The sequence below is a fragment of the Talpa europaea genome, assembly GCF_964194135.1.
Source record: "Talpa europaea genome assembly, chromosome: 4".
Classification (NCBI taxonomy): Eukaryota; Metazoa; Chordata; class Mammalia; order Eulipotyphla; family Talpidae; genus Talpa; species Talpa europaea.
Window position 1 is genome coordinate 14248039 of NC_140070.1, and position 18922 is coordinate 14266960.

General features: G+C 39.7%; 1 protein-coding gene across 1 annotated transcript; it reads left to right on the forward strand.

Annotated features, from left to right (window-relative positions):
- Positions 1-3672: 3672 nt before the first annotated feature.
- Positions 3673-18683, forward strand: HPF1 (histone PARylation factor 1; the record flags this gene model as incomplete). Its single annotated transcript, XM_084232307.1, has 8 exons — positions 3673-3720; positions 7280-7439; positions 9181-9370; positions 10796-10894; positions 13496-13646; positions 15741-15828; positions 17114-17286; positions 18552-18683. The coding sequence occupies 8 exons, from the start codon at positions 3673-3675 to the stop codon at positions 18681-18683; spliced, it is 1041 nt and encodes a 346-aa protein (XP_084088433.1).
- Between the last annotated feature and the right edge of the window lie 239 nt (positions 18684-18922).

Sequence of the window (18922 nt, forward strand, 5' to 3'; positions counted from 1 at the left end):
TTTCATATAATGTAAATGTGAAGATTTGGGAAAGGTTGAAGTCTTTTTAAGATGCATTTTGAGCATTCAGCTAGTGCTAACTAAAGGCTACATGTATAGGTCCCAAGGCTACTGGTCTAGACTAAGCATAATTGGGTAGACAGAGCATAGCTGGTCACTATGTAGCTGGGTAGTTTGTCAGGGTCAAATGGTCACAGATAGGATCAGTTGTAGTGTCAAAGATTAAATTCACAGTTCATCTGCTGCCCAACTATATAGCCACCACCTAGGCTCAGCTGTCTGAAACATCTTCTAACTTTTTAATAGGAAATTTAAATAAAAATTGACCCTTCCCACCACTCCACTGCCTCTAGGTTTAACACAACCACTTGGATTTCCCTAATTAGGTCTCTCAAAATCAATAGTCCCTTAAAGGAGTCCTTTTTATAGGGTTGGCTAGGGAATCCGAATGCCCTAGGGGCTCTGGGCCTTCTCAAAACTGATTTGTCCTTCCAGGTGGGCAATGGCCTTAGTCACAGGAGGTCTTCACTGCCTGATTGCAGGGATGAAAGGCTTACACCATTCTGTCTTTTATGATGGCTGCCTAAGGCTATAATTCCTTACACATGTGACCCTTTATGTGCTTCTCATGCCCTAAATACTATTTCAGTGCTAAGAGTCTGGTTACACCCCAAGGCCTGAACCCTAAGTGGCATCTTAATTTTTAATTTGCAGCAACTATAATAACCATGCAAAAAGAAATGTTTATCAGGAAGCTGGAAATGATATCTGTGGTCTTAAAAACCTGCAAAAATTGTAAAAAAAAATTACTCCTTTTAAAAATTTCTGCTTGTGATTTCACTCATATGTGGAATAAATAGATACAAAGCAGAGGAATAGACAAAATAAACCACAACAAACCCTAGAGATCTGACTGCAGAACTGAGGGGAAGGGGGAAACCCTCCAGTATGGTGGCAGGTTATTTGTGCTTTGGTGGTGGGTGTGATGATGGTAACATACACTTGGAGAGTTGTGAACCCATAATCTTAAAACATACAGATCATAAATAGCCTTTATCTCAATTAAAAATTAGGTAATTTAAAAAATTTCTTTTGACCAGGAGTTTAAAGCTAAATGAATACTAGAAACATTTGCTTTTTAAAAGAATACATAGAAATTCTAATGTCCATACAATGGATTATTATTCAGACATAAAAGGAATAAATCACTGATATATGCTACAACCTGGTAAGCCTTGAAAACATAGTAAGAGAAAAAAGCTAGCCACACAAATACACATATTTATGGTTCCACATACATGAAATGCTCCAAGTAAGCAAATCTATAGAAATGGAATGTAAAGGCTGGGGCAGCAGAGAGTGGAAAGTAATTACTAACAAGTACAGGTACTTTGGGAGAATGATAAAGCATTAAATGTCAATGTTGACTTAAATTGAAATTTCATTCATATTATATAAAAAATAGCTACAAAATTATATGGACTATTCTTCAGAGCAAAATTTTAGTTGTGAACTTTAAAGTATTCATAGTAAGTGGATTTAACAAATTTCAATTACCAATCTGGTACAATTCAACTGAAAAATAGCAGTAATAATTTGTCCAGTTAACGCAGCATATTGAAAATACCCACTTTCTTTCATTCTTTATGACGCCTCACTGAAAACAAAAGAAAGAAGAGAAAGAGAGAGAAGGGAAAATAGACCAACAAAAAATAAAGAGAATGGAGATGAAACAACCCATAGAAATTTAGAAGCTGACAGATGTGTGTTAAGTTTTATCCCCCATAAGACACATTGAATGTGACCTTCTCTAGAAACAGGATGTGTCCAAATGTGGTCCAAATGAAATAAGGTCATACTGGATTAGGGTGGGCCTTACTGTAATGACAGTTATCCTTACGAGGGAAATCAGGACACAGGCACACAGGAGGTATATATATCAAGTGTATGCAAACAGAGATTTGGAGAAATACATGGAAAAGCCAAGTGGTCAATTCTTACAGCAGCCCTAGGAAACTCATATGTTGGTAAACAGGTTGACTAGCATAGCTAGAACACCCCAGAGAAAATTGCAACCTCTGTATTTTCAGAAGTGAGGTCTGAAAACAACCCGATTGTTCCACTGGGAAGAAAGAGAAGATCTAAAAGTTCATGAAATGAAACAAAATTGAAATAAAAGCAGATTGTGTGTTAACGACTCTCCTATAAAGGCACAGGGCTTATCATGACATAGGAATTTTCAACAACCATAGTAGGAGCTAAAATACTGTAAATACTGTACAGCAAGCCCTCTAAAATAGTGAGTGAAAAGTATTTTCCAACTAGGATTCTATGATCAGCCAAAATAAAAAGTTTCAAGACTAAAATGTTCCTTAAAAAACCATTGGACAAGTCCTCAAAAGGAGAGTGTAAAATCAAGAAAAAGGAGGCAATTGAAGAAATAGAGACTCCATCTTGGGAATGAAGCATAGCCTATTCCCAAATGGGCAGTGAGGGAGAACCAGGACATCAGTTGAATGCAGTGCCTCTCAACTTTGAGCTGCAGAAGGGATGCAGATTCTGATTCAGTAAGTCTGGGTAGGGTCTGAGAGTCGGCATTTTTAGCAAGTTCTTACGGTGTTAATGTGCTACTACATTTTACAGATTATCAACAGAATCCAATAAAACATCAAATGTTAATGTGAGAATAATTTTGACCAATGTTAACAATTAAGAGGATACTCCTCTCCATGACCACAACCAAGGGGTGCAAGCCAACGAGCCAAGGTCCAGGGGGACTGGCCCAGTGAACAACATCTAAAAAGCTGTGTCATGGCAAATCAGTAACTTCAAAGAAAAACAGACTCTAAGTCTCATGACATTGCTAAACCTTCCAATTCCTAGAAGACAAGGCTCTAAATAGGGTATATTTAAACAACACTCCTTATTGTCCCCAATGCCTAGATAACATCAAATGGGTGTGTTAACCAGACACTTCCCGAGCTTTTTCTGTAAAAATCCTTTAAAATGTAAAATGTTCTCCTTAAAAACTGTACAAAATCCTTATTATGATATTCCAAATTTAAACAATTTGCCCCGCACTATCTGGAGACTGTTCCTGGGCTCGAGACCTCAGTCTTAATTCTTTAATAAATTCACTTCTTACTTACCTCCATCTACTTAAGCCCACAAGACCAAACAGTCAAATTATATAACAAGACTAGACAAAGAAGGAGCGAGAAAAAAATTGATTTACTTCTGGGAGATAATTAAGGATGGACTGGAGTCAAGCAATAAGAAAAGACAGAAAGAAAAAGAGTAATCATTCAAATAAATATAAATGAAGGAAAAACAAGGCAGGGGCTGGGCTGAGAGAGGCACCATACATCCAGTTTTGCCAGGACAACACCTGAGGAGGAAGGCCCGACCTTCCTCACGTGCCTGGAGCTGCACAGGTTGCAGACAACGTGGGAGCGAGGACTAGGCACCTGCCCCGCCCCGCCCCAGGGGCGGAGCCTCTATGCCCCGCCCCAACTGGCGTCAGGGGGCGGGGCGTGGGCGTGGTCTTCCCCTTAAACGCGCGCTGCCCGACCTCCCGGGCTTTCCGATTGGTGGCTCCTCGACCCGGAAGCAGTCGGCGGCGCCCGGAAGCGGCGGCGGGACGCGGGAGTCCTCGCGGGCTGCGGCTGCAGGATGGTCGGCGGCGGCGGGAAGCGCAGGCCCGGCGGGGAGGGGCAGCAGGTACAGCAGCAGAGGCTGTGCGGGCTCCACGGAGTGTTTAGGTGATAGCCCGGGCTCGAAAATCCAGCCTTCTGCGCTCGTTCTGTTGCCTCGGCGCGCCTGCGGTGTGCCCGGGTCGGCGGGCTGCTCGGGGGACCCCGGCCAGGGCCGCTGCTTCCCGCCCGGAGGGGGTTTGTTCCCGGGGAGCGGCCCTTTGCATCATGCCCTGCCCGCCTCCGGGCGTGGCTCACCAGCCAGAATGATTGGAGGGCGGGCACGGAACGCGGCCGCCCCTGCCCAGCCTAGAGCCCCAGCCTGGGGAGGCGGAGTCTACAGGAATAAACATTTTTTTAAAAAGGTTTATTTATTTATGCATGCAAGAGCTGGGGTACAGGCCAGAGGTGGGGGTGAGAGGATTCACCAGACAGAGTGGGGAACAGAACAGGCAGACTGACTGAAATACCCTGCTGAGGGGAGCAGTGGGGGAGTCAGGAGAGGTCGGCTGCGCCATGTGGGTTGCTCCCTGGCCTGCCGGGGGATCGAACTCGTGTTGCAGAGGTTGCGGACTGCTTCATTTTTTTAAAAAGGTTTATTTATTTATGCATGCAAGAGCTGGGGTACAGGCCAGAGGTGGGGGTGAGAGGATTCACCAGACAGAGTGGGGAACAGAACAGGCAGACTGACTGAAATACCCTGCTGAGGGGAGCAGTGGGGGAGTCAGGAGAGGTCGGCTGCGCCATGTGGGTTGCTCCCTGGCCTGCCGGGGGATCGAACTCGTGTTGCAGAGGTTGCGGACTGCTTCATAGTTCAGTGTTTAACCCCTTGCGCCACCAGGGAGGCCCCGGAATAAACATTTTAATGTAATTTCTGGTTGGCATTATGTGGCTGATGTGTAGTAAGTGCCGTGGAAACACTGGTAGAGGGCTTAATAAGACTCAGGCAGATGTTAAGGAAGTATTTTAGGGGAACGCAACAGTTTGCAATGGTTCTTGAAGGCTGAAACGTGAGTAAGGGATCCAGAGCCATAGGAAGCACATATTGCAGGGGAGAGTTCGACCTGCCTGGAGCTTGGGAAATGGGAAAGTAAGAGGAGCTTGATCATAAAGACACCAGAATGGAGTGCAAAAAGTAAATGCATTTTTAATGCTTTTATATGGTTTTCAGAAGATCTGAAACTCGTAACCTAGCATTGTGATTAATGAAGTTGTAGACAAATTACTCTGGCTGCATTTTAAAGGATGGAGTGACACGGTGTTGGAGGTTTTAGTTAACTTACAAGGTCCTGGTTCTGAGCATTTTTTCTACTGGGAATGCTTTCAAGGAACACAGGGAGAGAGGATATGTACAGCCTCTAAGGGAGACAGCTGCTCTAAATTCTAGTTTTTGGGGGTGCTGAACAGGTGTGAAGTAAGGCAGGATTAAAAAACTTACCCTTAGGTAGAGCAGTGAACTACAATAACAAAAAGGAAGATAAGCCTGTAGTGACTAAAGCTAACAATTAGGGCGTCTGTGTGTATGATGTGCTAGGACTTTCTGTTTATTTTTAGAAATAACTTAATCTTCATAACATCCTTATAGGTACTACATACCAGTTTTTGCAAATAAGAAAACAGGTTCAGAGGGTTAAGTAATTTGCCCCAGGTGTCAGTGCTGGAATCGGTCAGTAGCCAAGCCAGGCAGCCTAATAATTATGCAAAACTGCCTTTCAGCAAGAAGACTTTTCTTGCAAACATCTTGAGTTTGAGCTGCTTTCAACAACTAACCCAAGATGGTTATAAAAACAGAAGAGAGGACTGATAGGTTAGGATCCGATAGGTTTCTACTGGTACATATTTGTAGTTGGAGAAGCAGCATGAAGTGGTTGAATCTGTGCTCAGGACCCAGTCCCCTTGAGTTTAAATCCCTTTCCTTCTGCTTTCTAGTTAAGGACCTACAAGAAGTTAACTTAAGTTTTCTCACCTGTAAAATGTGGATAATAGTATCTAGTTCATAAGGTCGTTGTGAGAATTAAATTATTTTAATGATAGGAAGTGCTTAATACAGTGACTTTGCAGATAGTAAGTGCTCAGTATTACTATATTGCCTACCATTACTCTTTACTGTTTTTAACATACATTTTTGGACCCATATTTCAATAGACTTGTTGAATTTATTTTTAGGACCTCAGATACATTATAATCCTTGGCATATAGTCTTTGGCATAATAAACTGTTACCATTAGTCAGTGCATGATCCTCTTTGACCTTATTTGTTTAATACTATATAACAAGAACTATTACCCAGCCCCAGCACTGAGGCACTGGTAACACAGTTTTACATCAACCTATGTGTTCCTCCCTGGCCTTTCTAACTTCCTCTTGTCACCCACATTCACTGTAGGTACCATACTGAATTTTGTTTCCCTGGCTTTTTTGTGGCCCTTATCACCTGTGAGTGTATGGGTAAACTGTATTTACTTGTTTTTGAACTTCATAAAAAGGCTATCTTGCTACATATAATCTTCAAGAACTTTTTTTCTCTTCATTATTTTCTTAAGACAAATGCATATTGTGTATAAGTATCTTTCCTTTTTCAGAAGTATAATCATTGTTTGAAAGTCCAGTAATTACCCATTCTCCTGTCAGTAGGCATTTCATTTGTTCTAGCTTGTGCTTATAGACTAGACACTGCTATCAAGAACACTCTGTATCATCTGATTTCTAAATACATTTTGTAGACTTTGATGCATAGTCACATCAATAACTTAAACCTATTGGAAAATAAGAATATGAGTATGAGAAATATCTGGCTCAGTCTTGTGCTTTTGACATTTTGGGTCAAGTAAGTCTTTATTGAGGAGTTGTCCTGTGCATGGTGGGATATTTAACAGAATCCCTGGCTTCCACCTCACTAAAGTCCAGTAGTACACACCCCCAACCCTGTTTGTGACAACCAAAAGGGTATTCTAACATGACTAAATGTTAAATAATTGGATTGTTGAGTCAGAGTTTAGTGCTATTTTGCTAGCTTTGTTAGGGACTGTTGATGCTTAACTTTGTAAACTCTTTTTATCCGGAATATCAAAAGGTAGGTATTTTTAAGTTGAAGTCTGAGTAATTGTGAGTAGCCCAAGCACAGTTCTGGTTGGGCTTTGCTGGAGAAACTAACCAGCAAACTGGTAATCCCACTATATCCAGTTATTTCTGACAGCTTGCTTCTGGTGTGATCACTGAACTGACTTAAACAAAAGGCATGATGACATCTTGTTCACCAGAAGAGGGCAAAGCTTGCCTTTTCATTATCCCTCTTTTTCAACTCTTTACCTTCTATTTTGAATTTTTTTTTTTTGTCTCCTGTGTTTCTGTTATCTTAGAGAAATATATTTGAAGACTTGCATTGTGGGTCCCTCTTGGCCACTATATATTGAAAGCTGTTCTTTCTTTGTCCAAAAGAATCCCCAGGTTTTATTTAGAAATACCACTGACAGAGTGTTAAAGAAAACATTGTTTAGTGGTGAGTGAACGGAAATGACCGATATTATGCAGGGAAACTTAATTGGAATTACTTTTGGAGAACCAAAGTTTTATTTATCAATTTTCAGGTTGAAAAGGCAGTTGATGTGAAGAAGAGTAAATCCTGTGAAGCTGATATCTCCAGGGACCTTCGAAAAGAGGTAGAAAATCATTATAAGCTTACCCTGCCTGAAGATTTTTACCACTTCTGGAAGTTCTGTGAAGAACTTGACCCTGAAAAGCCAGCTGGTAAGTTGCTACAGAATCATTGTGCAGAAAGACAGTAGGAAACTGAACTCAGAATCCAAATAGTTAATGGAAAAGGAAATTTTCCAAAGATGTTTCATATACAAGAAACATAAATCAATGCTGTGATGTATTGGGAAAGATAAACAATATCACATGTTTTAATGGAGGTTTGAAGGAAAGTAAGTACTTTCATATGTTACAGGAGTTTCAGTATGTCTCAGCAGTTCTACTTCTCAGAACTGGCCTTATGGATTATAGATGAACCAAGAGTTAATGTTTAGCTATATTTTTAGGAACAAAAAATGGGGAATGATACACATGTCCATCATAATACATTTATTCAGTGGATATTCATGATTTTAAAAGAATGAGGCAAATTTTTAGTCACTGATAAAGAATCATACCAGAAAGATTTTAAGTGGAAAGAAAAGAGTATGCTACCATTAATATTTTTTTAAAAAAGTTAAGGAAACACATCTTTGTGTACTTTCTGTGTGCTTAGACTAGCTCAGAAAAAAGACACAAGAAACAGAATGGTAACTTCCCACCCTTTTGTAATGTTTAGATGTTGGAACTCATAAGTGAGGGGTAAGGAGCGGGACTCACCTTCACTTGATGGAAAGGTATTTGGGGAGGTATCTTGTGATTTTTGGCAAGATATCAAAACACCCATATAGCAACATCTTTCCAACTACTCATGACTGAACAAACATGGATTAACCATGACGTTCATTGAAGCATCGTTTAGGATAGTGAAAAAAAAAATTGGAAACAGTAAATGTCCTCAGTAGTAGACTAGATACACGTATATAATGGAGTGTCATGCTATTAAAATGTTAAAAAAAAAATACTAGCATGGAAAATTATCCAGGAAACTTGAGTACAGGATGGAGGACCAAGAAAGATTGCAATACCGTATGATCTCCCTTTAAAATAGCTATATATTTATATATAATGTCTATAGAGGGGGAAAATGTATTTTTAATATATACCAGACTAGTGACCTTGTTATTTCTGGCTAATGTCTCCATACTTTTAGCTCACTTTGTTACTACTTTCAAGAATTTTCTTTCTCTCCATCCCTAACTCCTTTCACATCCAGGGCCAGCCTGGGGTATTTACATTCCTGTTAGAGAAGGTACAGGACTCATCTGATGTTTTATAAGTGTACGTTTGACTCTGGTTTTATTTAATACTCCCTCTGTGATGCGCATATAGAAAAGGAAGATTGAATCATCAACAATTCAGGTTGGTAATATAGATTGCCAAGGAAGCAAGGGAATGGAGAATAATAATTAGGTACCTGAGGAAAAGAGAAGGGATGGAAGTGTTTTCATTAAATACATTTTTAATTAAATGTTACCTTCCTTAATGCACACTCATTTGCTGTCTTGTCTCTCTCTTAATCAGGGTATGTTACAAGTACTTGACGCTCATGATATCCTAGTGATAAGACAGTGCCTGAAGGAATACAACACTCTTGCTTTCACCCAAATAACCAGGAATGTTTAGCCTATTTCAGGGGTAAAATTAAGAGGAATTCGTAAACGTGTCAGTGCCATATTATCACTGCTCTGATTTCCTTTCATGAATGTTCACAGCTAACATCTTCACATGTAACTGATGATTCTTTTATGTTAGAAACTCTTTGAGACAATTACTGAGAAATGTTTACTAGCGAACGGCATTATTTTCTCTTTGCTGCGAGAAAGTTATTTTCTAAAACTTACTTTACTTATAGATTCACTTTCTGAAAGCCTTGGACTTCAATTAGTGGGTCCTTATGATATCCTGGCTGGAAAACATAAAATGAAGAAAAAACCAGCAAGCCTGAATTTTAACCTTCACTGGCGATTTTACTATGATCCTCCTGAATTCCAGACCATTATTATTGGGAACAAAAAGCCCCAGTTCCACATGGGGTATTTCAGGTAAGGGATCTTTTCTCTACAACAGCTACCGCTCTTGTAACAGTGTAAATAGACATTCAGTGGCTTCCCAAGCTGAAGGGCTTATTTTCCTCGTAGTGGCAGGTGTACGGTGGGCCTTCTGTTGCCAATCTAACCTACTCCAGGACAGGTGAACTTTTTAAGGGTAACATCACTGCTTTTTCCTTGGTGGTTAAGCTTTTTTTCCCTTTTGGATTCACAAGAGCTTTTTTAGCCCAAGAAAAATAATTTAAAAGCTGCTGCTGCTGTGACTTGAATGAGCCACATGCTTCCAAGGACTAGAGAGATTGTTAAGCACTCCAGAGTCACAGACAAGTCCTGCCACTTATTATCTGGATGACCTGTAGCAGTCACTAGTGATTGACTTCCTGTGTCTGTATTTTCTCTTATAAAAATGAGGGTCATAATTATGCAGAGCAGGCCTGATAGGAATATTATAAAGATTAAATGAACACAAGCTGGATGCTTAGAATGCTAAGAAATAACAGTAGGTTAAAGGAAACAGTATGTTGTCCACTTGCAGCAGTGGAGATGCTGTTGTGTAAAGTAAACTCTCAGGTAAAGGAGGAAGGAGGGAAGAATTGTTAGCAGCAGCTTGCACACGCAGGGCTGAGAAGCAGACTACATGACTGCTTCTGGCTTTGCTGTTAATTGCTAGGACCTTGTCTGAGTCATCTCTATTTTTTTCCTATTGTAAAATAAAAGAATGTTATATATGTGAATTGGATTCTTTCAGCTCTGCTTTATAATTCTGTCTGGGGTTTTTTGTGTGTTTCTCCCACCTTTTGTTTTTTTAAGTAGACTATAAAACTAGGGTAGAGATTATCCTGTGTAATTTTCCCTACTTCTTTGAAGAGGCTTTATCCACCCACCCACCCCCAGCTTTGTGTTTAGGTATAAAAGTAACTACGCCTTAAAGAATCTTAATTTTAGGTTCTGTTATATAAATCCAGATTTGTCATAGATAGTCCCAAGGATCTTAGGGCCTAAATTCATCCTAATTTTTTTTTTTTTTTTTATAGAGGCATGCTTTATTTATTTGTTTGTTTGTTTGTTTGTTTGGTTATACATGCACCGGGTACAGTCAGAAGCGCGGGAGGGTGAGAGAATTCACCAGAGCCAGAGCAGGGAGCAGAACAGGCAGAAGGACCGAAGTACACTGCTGAGGGGAGCAGCGGGTGGCAGGAGAGGTCTGCGCGCCATGTGGGACCCTCCTCCGGTGGCCGGGAACAGCCGGGGATTGAACCGGCGCTGCAGAGACTGCAGGCAGCTTCGCAACCCAGTGCTCAACTGCTGCGCCACCGGGGAGGCCCTCATCCTAATTTTTTAAAAATGCAGATATAAATTGTTTTCTATAGACTCAAAAATTATGGGCAGCTAAATATTTAATACCTTTTGCTTAAACAGGGATTCTCCTGATGAGCTTCCTGTATTTGTTGGTACAAATGAAGCAAGTAAAAATTGTGTAATTCTTCAAAATGGAGATAATGTGTTTGCTGCAGTCAAGTAAGAAAATTTTTATTTTACTCCCTCTCCTATTTATAATTGTTTACAATTTTCATGCACTAAAGGGAATTGCAGTAACTCCAAATGGTAGAATTCTAGAGATCATGTCTATGACTTTTGCAGGTAGTATTATCCACACTTTTATTTTTCACAATAGATGTATCTCCTATGTAACTTACTGTTTTGTCTCATGAAATTGTTATTTATCTTAATCTCAGTTGTCCTATGGCAAAATCAAAAGATGTTTTAGACATCTTATTTTAAATACCATCATTAAGAGTTCATTTTAAGAACCCATTGTATGTAGTTCAAACAGAAAGACTTAATACTCTAAAGCAGAGTCCTTGGAAGGGCTAATGGAGAGCTGAGCCTCCAAGAATTACCGGGGTGTGACAGAAGTAGCTCACCAATGGATTTTCAGTCTCTGCCACCATCAGGAAGCTGGAAATCAAGAACTGTGACAACGAGTAGCCCCTGGCTCACATTGTCTCTGATAGAACCTGTGCCAGTGAACTGGATGCCCTGCCCTCTGCCTCTCAACCCCCCGGAAGTCAAGGACCAGCCACTGGGATTCTGCTGCAGCTGCTGTGCTACATCAGGTGTTTCTGTCTGTGCTCACTGGGGGAAACGGCAGAAGCACAACCTCCACCTGGTAGCTCTTCTGCCTTTCCCTTTTCAAAGAATTGCATCTGCTTGGGAGACACTTGGTCCTGTGTGGAGTCCGAGCTGAAGGTAGTGTGGGAGATGCAGGTGCTCTCAGATGGAAGGGGCTTGGTGTGGGACTGAGTGAGCCAGTCCACGCTCTATTAGCACAGGCATGATGAGAAGCCCTAAGTCAGCAGCTGTGCAGTTTATATTGTAATAAAGTGAAGAAAATAGTTTAATATTAAAGTATATAGATGTTTTTATGTGAGCTATTTTAATTCCTTTTAAAAAGACTGTTATTCCCTGTGTCTTAAAGTACAGGATTGCAGTCAACAGAATTTAAGTCTGCCTAGTGTACCCACTGGACTGATGCGTACACACCAGTAATTCTAAAGAGTGACGACATTGTGGATGTCGAAAAAGGGCTCTTTCTCTTCTGATGCCTCTGAGTTTTATATAAAATGTTGCTGGGTATTTATGATTGACATAGTTCTTCTAAGCCCTTTAGATGCATCATTCAACTTAAATTGTGGCATTTTTATCTGAAACCGTAGTTTACTTGCTTAGTGCCTCTCACACCAGATGTCAGTCCCAGGCAGTGGCTTTCTTGTGAATAGTACCTGCCCATAGTGCTCCATAAATTTATTCATTCTACAGATATTTGGGCATGCAAAACCATCCGTTTGTTTTATTCATCTAATTAAAAATCTTCTTTTAAAAGAAAGAGGTGGTCATTTGAAAATAGGGGAAAACAGCCACTAAGTACCTTACATAAGTGGTGGGAATCCTCAGAGGGGATATTTTATCCAGGCCTAGAACTTACTGGAAAGAATGGGCAGGAAGGGTTTATAGGTGAGGGAACAGTGTGTGCGGTATGAAAACGACTAGCACCAACTACTTGAAGGCCCACACACTCAAGATGTTAAGGAAGATGAATATTAACATACATGGGCCTGACATCAACGCTTGGCCCTTTAAATGTGAACATATTGTCTTGATACAATTGGCTGTGATTGAAGGTAACATATGTACACGAGTGCTGTAATCGGAGGACCATGATTTTAGTGGTTTCAGCTTCTGTGGCACCTCAGTCTGCTCTTACTAGCTTTATAAACTTGGGCAAGTTGATTATCATCCTGTAGGCCTCAGTACCCTGATGTGTAGAAGGGCGGAAAGGATAGCACCACTACAACTACTCTAAGCCCCTTACAGTCCCCAGCCTATGACAAACTCTCAAGTGATAGCAGTGAATAGAAGTGAATTTCCTCCTGGGAATCTGGTAATGGCTCTGGAGGAAGAGGATCATCTTGTGTTTTGGACTGAGTGCTGGTTTGGCTCTTTATTTTACTCTTGACCTTCTGCTCTGCTAGTAAAAATCTTAACGTTCTCATAATAAAACATAATACTGCTTCTGCAACTGGCATTACTGTATTATACCATTCACATGACCTTTAAAAAGCACTTTGGATTGTACTTTTGTATAAGCTTATAAAGTAATTTTGCTTTTGTTTTGTATTTTCTAAATTTACCAAACTTAAATCTGCTGATCTTAAGTCTTGTAACAATTCCCTGGTTCTTTACAAATAAAAGCATGTTTGTGTCAACATGCAGGTTTTTTGTATTGTGCCAGAGCAGTGTGCCTTATCTTGATATCAAGTGATGCAACCTGGCTGAATCTCAGCTTTTTAAATATCCCTTATGTATTTATTTTAGACGTTAGCGGTAATGCAAACTCAAATCATGTTTGCTGTTTCTGTGACTGACAGCTTTTTATTAATACTGCTTTTCCCTTGCCTGAGGAAGTCTCCTAGGGATTCTGAGAGAACTGTTGGTAATTTCTCTGCAGTCTCAGTCTTGCATGGAATTTGATGTTTTTAATTTAGCTCCCTTAACTTTCAAAGTTCCATGTACTCACAGTGGCCAGCAACATAATGAGGGCTTTTACTTCTTTTTCAGGTTATTTTTGATGAAAAAACTTAAAGAAGTAACAGATAAAAAGAAAACTAATCTCTTGAAAAATATAGATGAAAAACTTACTGAAGCAGCGAGAGAACTGGGGTACTCACTGGAACAGAGAACCATGAAGATGAAGCAGAGAGATAAGAAAGTATGATTTCATCTGCTAGTCTCTTCCTATTTTTAATAGGGTTTTTCTTCTGTTGCTTCCTTCCCACCTGCACCTTATCCTTCTCTTTTCTAGCTGTCTCCTATTGAGAACTGGATGCCCCCCAATTCAGACTCCCTGGGGGCTGCCATATATCTACCAGCAGGAGTGGGGCAGCACCCAGGTGCAGTTCAGCGGCCTCTAGTGGAGTGTGAGCTAAGTCACTTGATGCCACACTCCTACTGTGGTTGCATAACTAATGAAAGTGTTCCCCATTCCTTTCATCTGATTTTATCAGTAACTGATTTCATAGAATTGAGTGGAAGCTACTTTGCAGGCTGTGTTTCTTTCCCTTTGTTAATAGCTAAGGTCTGTTGATTTAGTGCAAGGTGTTTTGGAGAGGCAGTTTTTCTAAAGTATGCCTTAGAGAGCTTTAGCCATAAGCTGCTTTTGAGAGACAGTTTGTATTATTTCTCCAGAAACTGTGTATATAAGCAGCCCTCTTCCCTTAATCCATCAACATTTTCTTTGTGTCTCTCCTAATGTGTGCAGCAAGCATGGAGTATTTGGTAAAGTGGGACATACTTCTGTATTGGATCCTTGTGGTTTTCACGTACACATTAACAAGAAAGCTAAAGACTGAAACAAGGGTTATGGATGAAATAGCTGTTGCAAACTCTTTAGTCAAAGCCTTGTTTTATTTTTCTACTATCAACTATAATTTCAGAGTAGATTGGCTTAATTCTTCCCCATAACTAGAAATGATGTGGGGTTTTTAATTTTGTAGGAATGTTTGTCCTGGTCCCGTGCCCAAACTAGACAAACTAAGAAAAATTACATTACCAATTCTCTAGATGTTGACATGTAAAAATACTGGATCCCTCAACAGTCACTAATCTATTAATTTTATGCCTATACTACAGATATTTTTCATCAGTTGTTTTGTTTTAATTTTGCACTTGGGTTTTTGTGTCAAATCTACATGGTTTTATTATTAGATTAAATCCTGAAATTCAACTACAGTTATTTTGGTAGAAAGAGTAAAGCATAGGGGCATCCCTGGTGGTGCAAGGGGTTAAGACACAACCTATGAAGCTGTCCACAGCCACTGCACCATGAGTTCAATCCCCGGCCAGGGAGCAACCCACATGGCGTAGCAGACCTCTCCTGACTCACCCGCTGCTCCCCTCAGCAGTGTATTTCACAGTCTGCCCCCACAACACACACCTCTGGCCTGTACCCCAGTTCTTGTATGCATAAATAAATCTTAAAAAAGAAGAAAGCATAACTATGACTTCCCAAATGGTGAGCAGTTGAGAAATTGTCCTGAATATTCTGTCCTTTCTGGTAGCTTAGTAAAGATAATGAAACAAGACAGTGGGGACTCTAGAGTGAAATGTTTCAGAGGCCGATGAGATATTTGGGGACTGTGTCCTTTTCTTTCAGGAATTTCCATTGCAGCACGAAAAGAAATGGGTGTTAAGACTTAAGAATAATTCCACTAGTGTAAATTTAAAAAAGAACAGACTGGACGTGTCTGATGGTCGTTGTGGTTGAGCCTGTCTTTGAAGAGTGGGGCTTTGAAGTTCAGCACTTGAAAGCTCATGGGTTAAGTCACTTGCCTCCATAAAGGCCACCACAAAACTAGAAACTGCCCTATTTTGGGGGAAGTTACACACACAATTCTGAATTTTCCAAGTGAAAATACGGAGCTTGAATTTTAGCAAGACGGTTGAGATGAATTCCATCCTACCACATCTTCCTGCTATCTTCCTTCCAGGCTCAGCTCCTGTCTTCTACCTAGAAGATACTTGGAAGCTGATCCTCCTATTAATAGGAGTTCTTTCCTAAATCAGGCTGCAGATTTCTAAATGATTGATAGGATTAGTAAAAGTCAATGATTTCATTGTCTTCCTTATTTTGACTACTACTTTTAGCTAATTTAAAGGAAAGAAATGTTAAACTTTTGACTTGGAGTCCAAATTACTGAAATGTTATTACATTTTCACAAAATCGTTTGTGTATATACTTTGACGGGGAGATTTTTGTTTTTATCTTTTTACCGTGATTAAATTTTATCTTTTTTCTTTTATTTAGGTCGTGGCAAAGACCTTTCATGGTGCAGGTTTGGTTGTCCCAGTAGATAAAAATGATGTTGGGTACAGAGAGCTCCCTGAAACAGATGGTAAGGTGTAGCTTAATGTAAACATGTGCATATGTGAATGTATGTTAATATATGTGAAGCAAGGCTTCCCTTCTATTGAGAAGTAGGTTTATACATCAGCCTTGAAATGATAAGCACTGATTTTTTTTTTTTTTCTGAAGACACAGTAAGGTCACAAAGCTTATATAAAAGGTTTAAACCTGATAAACCAGTCACTACTTTTATTTTCAGGGCCATAAGTGATAAACATCATCATTTGTCTAATGTGATATACCTAAGGTGGGCAAGAGAATACGTCTGGTGACCTCACATAAAGCATGCATTCTGTGTGGCAGTCACAGATGAATCTCTTGGGTGATATCACAGAGCAGGTTACAAGCCCTCGTATATCTTCACCACCCTTGCTAATCATACCTTCTATTTTTGGTATCAGAATTGCATAGAACTTAAGATCACGTATCATTCTTAGGTGTGATGGTTAGTGTTTTAACCAACCCTCTATTCCCCCAGTAGAGCAGCCACTTTGCCCAGAAAAGATAATGAAACAAGATAGTGAAGACAGCTGGTTTGAGTAATATTCATTCTTTCCCTTACTGGCGTGTCTGTCCTCAAGGAAGTAGTTTAAAAGGTCTTTGCTGTGATTTACTACCTTCCTTCTCATATACATCCTGACAGCTGATGCCCATTGGCACCCTGAAAGTAGTGAAGTGTTGAAATGCTATAATGTTTTCAAACAGTGGTGTTTTAAATTTAGGTAAATGTTAGAAATCTTCTGTATATTCCTACCTCAAATTACACTTTTGCCGTGGCCATACTTTTCCCCCACTTCGATAAAGGGGTTAATGTTGCAATGATTTCTTGCCTCCTGACATTCCTATATTTTTCATTTATTTTTATGTAATCCAGCTCCAAATACAGTGCAATGACTAGCCCAGGGATGGACCACAGAGGTCTTTGTTGTCACATTGTTTTTTCTTTCCAACCATTTAAAAACACTGCGTGAGAGGAGTTAAAAGCAGGGAGTGGGTCTATTTTGACCATAGTTCACAGATCCCTGAAAATATTTGAATGCTTATATAAAAATCACATCTACTCACTATGTCAGTCATATTTTGCTAATATAGGAAATTTTTGGTAAGCCATCTTTATGTTTAGATTTTAAGGAGGAAAATGTATAATTGAGATTATTATAAATTATAGTGCCAACCAACGTGGCATTAGTTATGAGTATAAAAGTTATCTGAGGAAAACTGGCATACAGTCTTTTTATCCTTGAAGATGGTTGTAAGTAATTGCTTTCTTTCAGCTGACCTCAAGAGAATCTGCAAGACTATTGCTGAGGCACCAAGTGATGAGGAGAGACTGAAAGCTTTTGCTCCCATTCAGGAAATGATGACTTTTGTGCAGTTTGCTAACGATGAATGTGATTATGGCATGGGGCTGGAGTTGGGAATGGACCTCTTCTGTTATGGCTCACACGTGAGTAAAAAACCCCACCTCCCAGACATCAAACCTCCCTCACCCCCTTGCAGCCCTTCCCCCCTCTCCCCTCCCCCCACAGGTTTGTCTGCATATTTATGCCCCCAAGTTCTAGCATGGATAGGATTTACATTCAGCTTGTGTTTCAAAATGAACTTCTTGGAGTGATTTTTTTATCAGTTGTCCTTGTATTCTGGCAAAGGTGAAAAGCCAAGATTATTTATCAGGTTTATATGAAAATGAATTTACTTAATAGACATAAAGGATGTGCCTTGTAGTTGGCATGTGGGTGGAAAGGAACATATACCTTTTCTAGGGCTCCGTTTGTCTGTTGTGGCTGGAGGTCTTTGTTCTTGTGCTTAAATTTCTGGATGAAGAATAAATACTATTTTCAAAATGGGAATTTGCATTTCCGACAAGTTGCCAGGTCTGGCTGGTGCCACTGGTCCAAGGAGTATATTCTGTGAACTCTGCTCTAAACTGTATCACTGCCTTTCTCTGTCTACCTCATATACGGTTACCAGCAAAAATAATCAAGATGTGTAATAGCCAGATGAGTCACTGACCAACCACAATAGCACTTGGCCTGCCAGAAGGGACCCAGTTGTAAATAGAGCCATAAAATGTGAACTAGCTTAATAGGAAATGTGATGTTTGTGAGAACCAAGTAATATATAAGAATAAATGAAAAGACTCAGCACAGTACTTACCACCGAGTAAGTGCTACTCAATATTTATCAGCAATGAAAGCCCTGCCAGTTTTTCTGCTCATGTATATGTAATGGCAATAGTCTTGAAATCATTTGATATACCCAAGGTAGCAACTTGATGGATGGAGGGGTTACATGGTGGGTGGGGGGAAGAGAAGTAATTTGAAAATGAAAATAAAGGGGAATTTCATCACATTCAGCATACTTACTCTTAAAATTTCAAAATCTTTAACTGGTGTGGATACACTGAAAAGTAGGAAGAAGCATTTGAGTGTATAATTTGGGGCAAAAGTTGATAAACCTTATCTAAAGAAATAGGGAAGCTTAAGTTTTAATCTCTTCTGAATTTTCTTCAAGATATGTCATTTGTCTTTTAGAGCTACAAGACCGCCTCTTAGAATGCCAGGTGCCTCTCTCAAAATTAACTGTTTCTAAATCAATTGAGATAGTCATTAAAGTGATTTGAAGACACGTTTTGCTAAGCAAATGCTTTTTCAATATACTTGACTAAGGTACCTTATATTCTGTGCTTAATGTTGTGTTTTTATTTTTCAGTACTTTCATAAAGTTGCTGGCCAGCTTTTACCTCTTGCATATAATCTGTTGAAAAGGAATCTCTTTGCAGAAATTATTCAAGATCATCTGGCAAATAGAAGTAAAGAGAACATAGACCAACTTGCAGCCTGAGTGAGAACTGGCTTTCTTTGATATACAATATCTTAAAGCATTAGTGTTGAACTTGTGATTTTTGTTTTGTTTTTAAAGAATACAAAAAATAAATTGGAAACATTTACTAAAAACTTCCATAAGGCTCTTCTGGCCTAGTTTTCTTTTTTTCCAAATGCAGTAAAATGACAGTCAAAACATCCAAATGATGTGATCCTAATCACATTCTGGAAGACAACCAAAGTCATCCTCTTAATTTG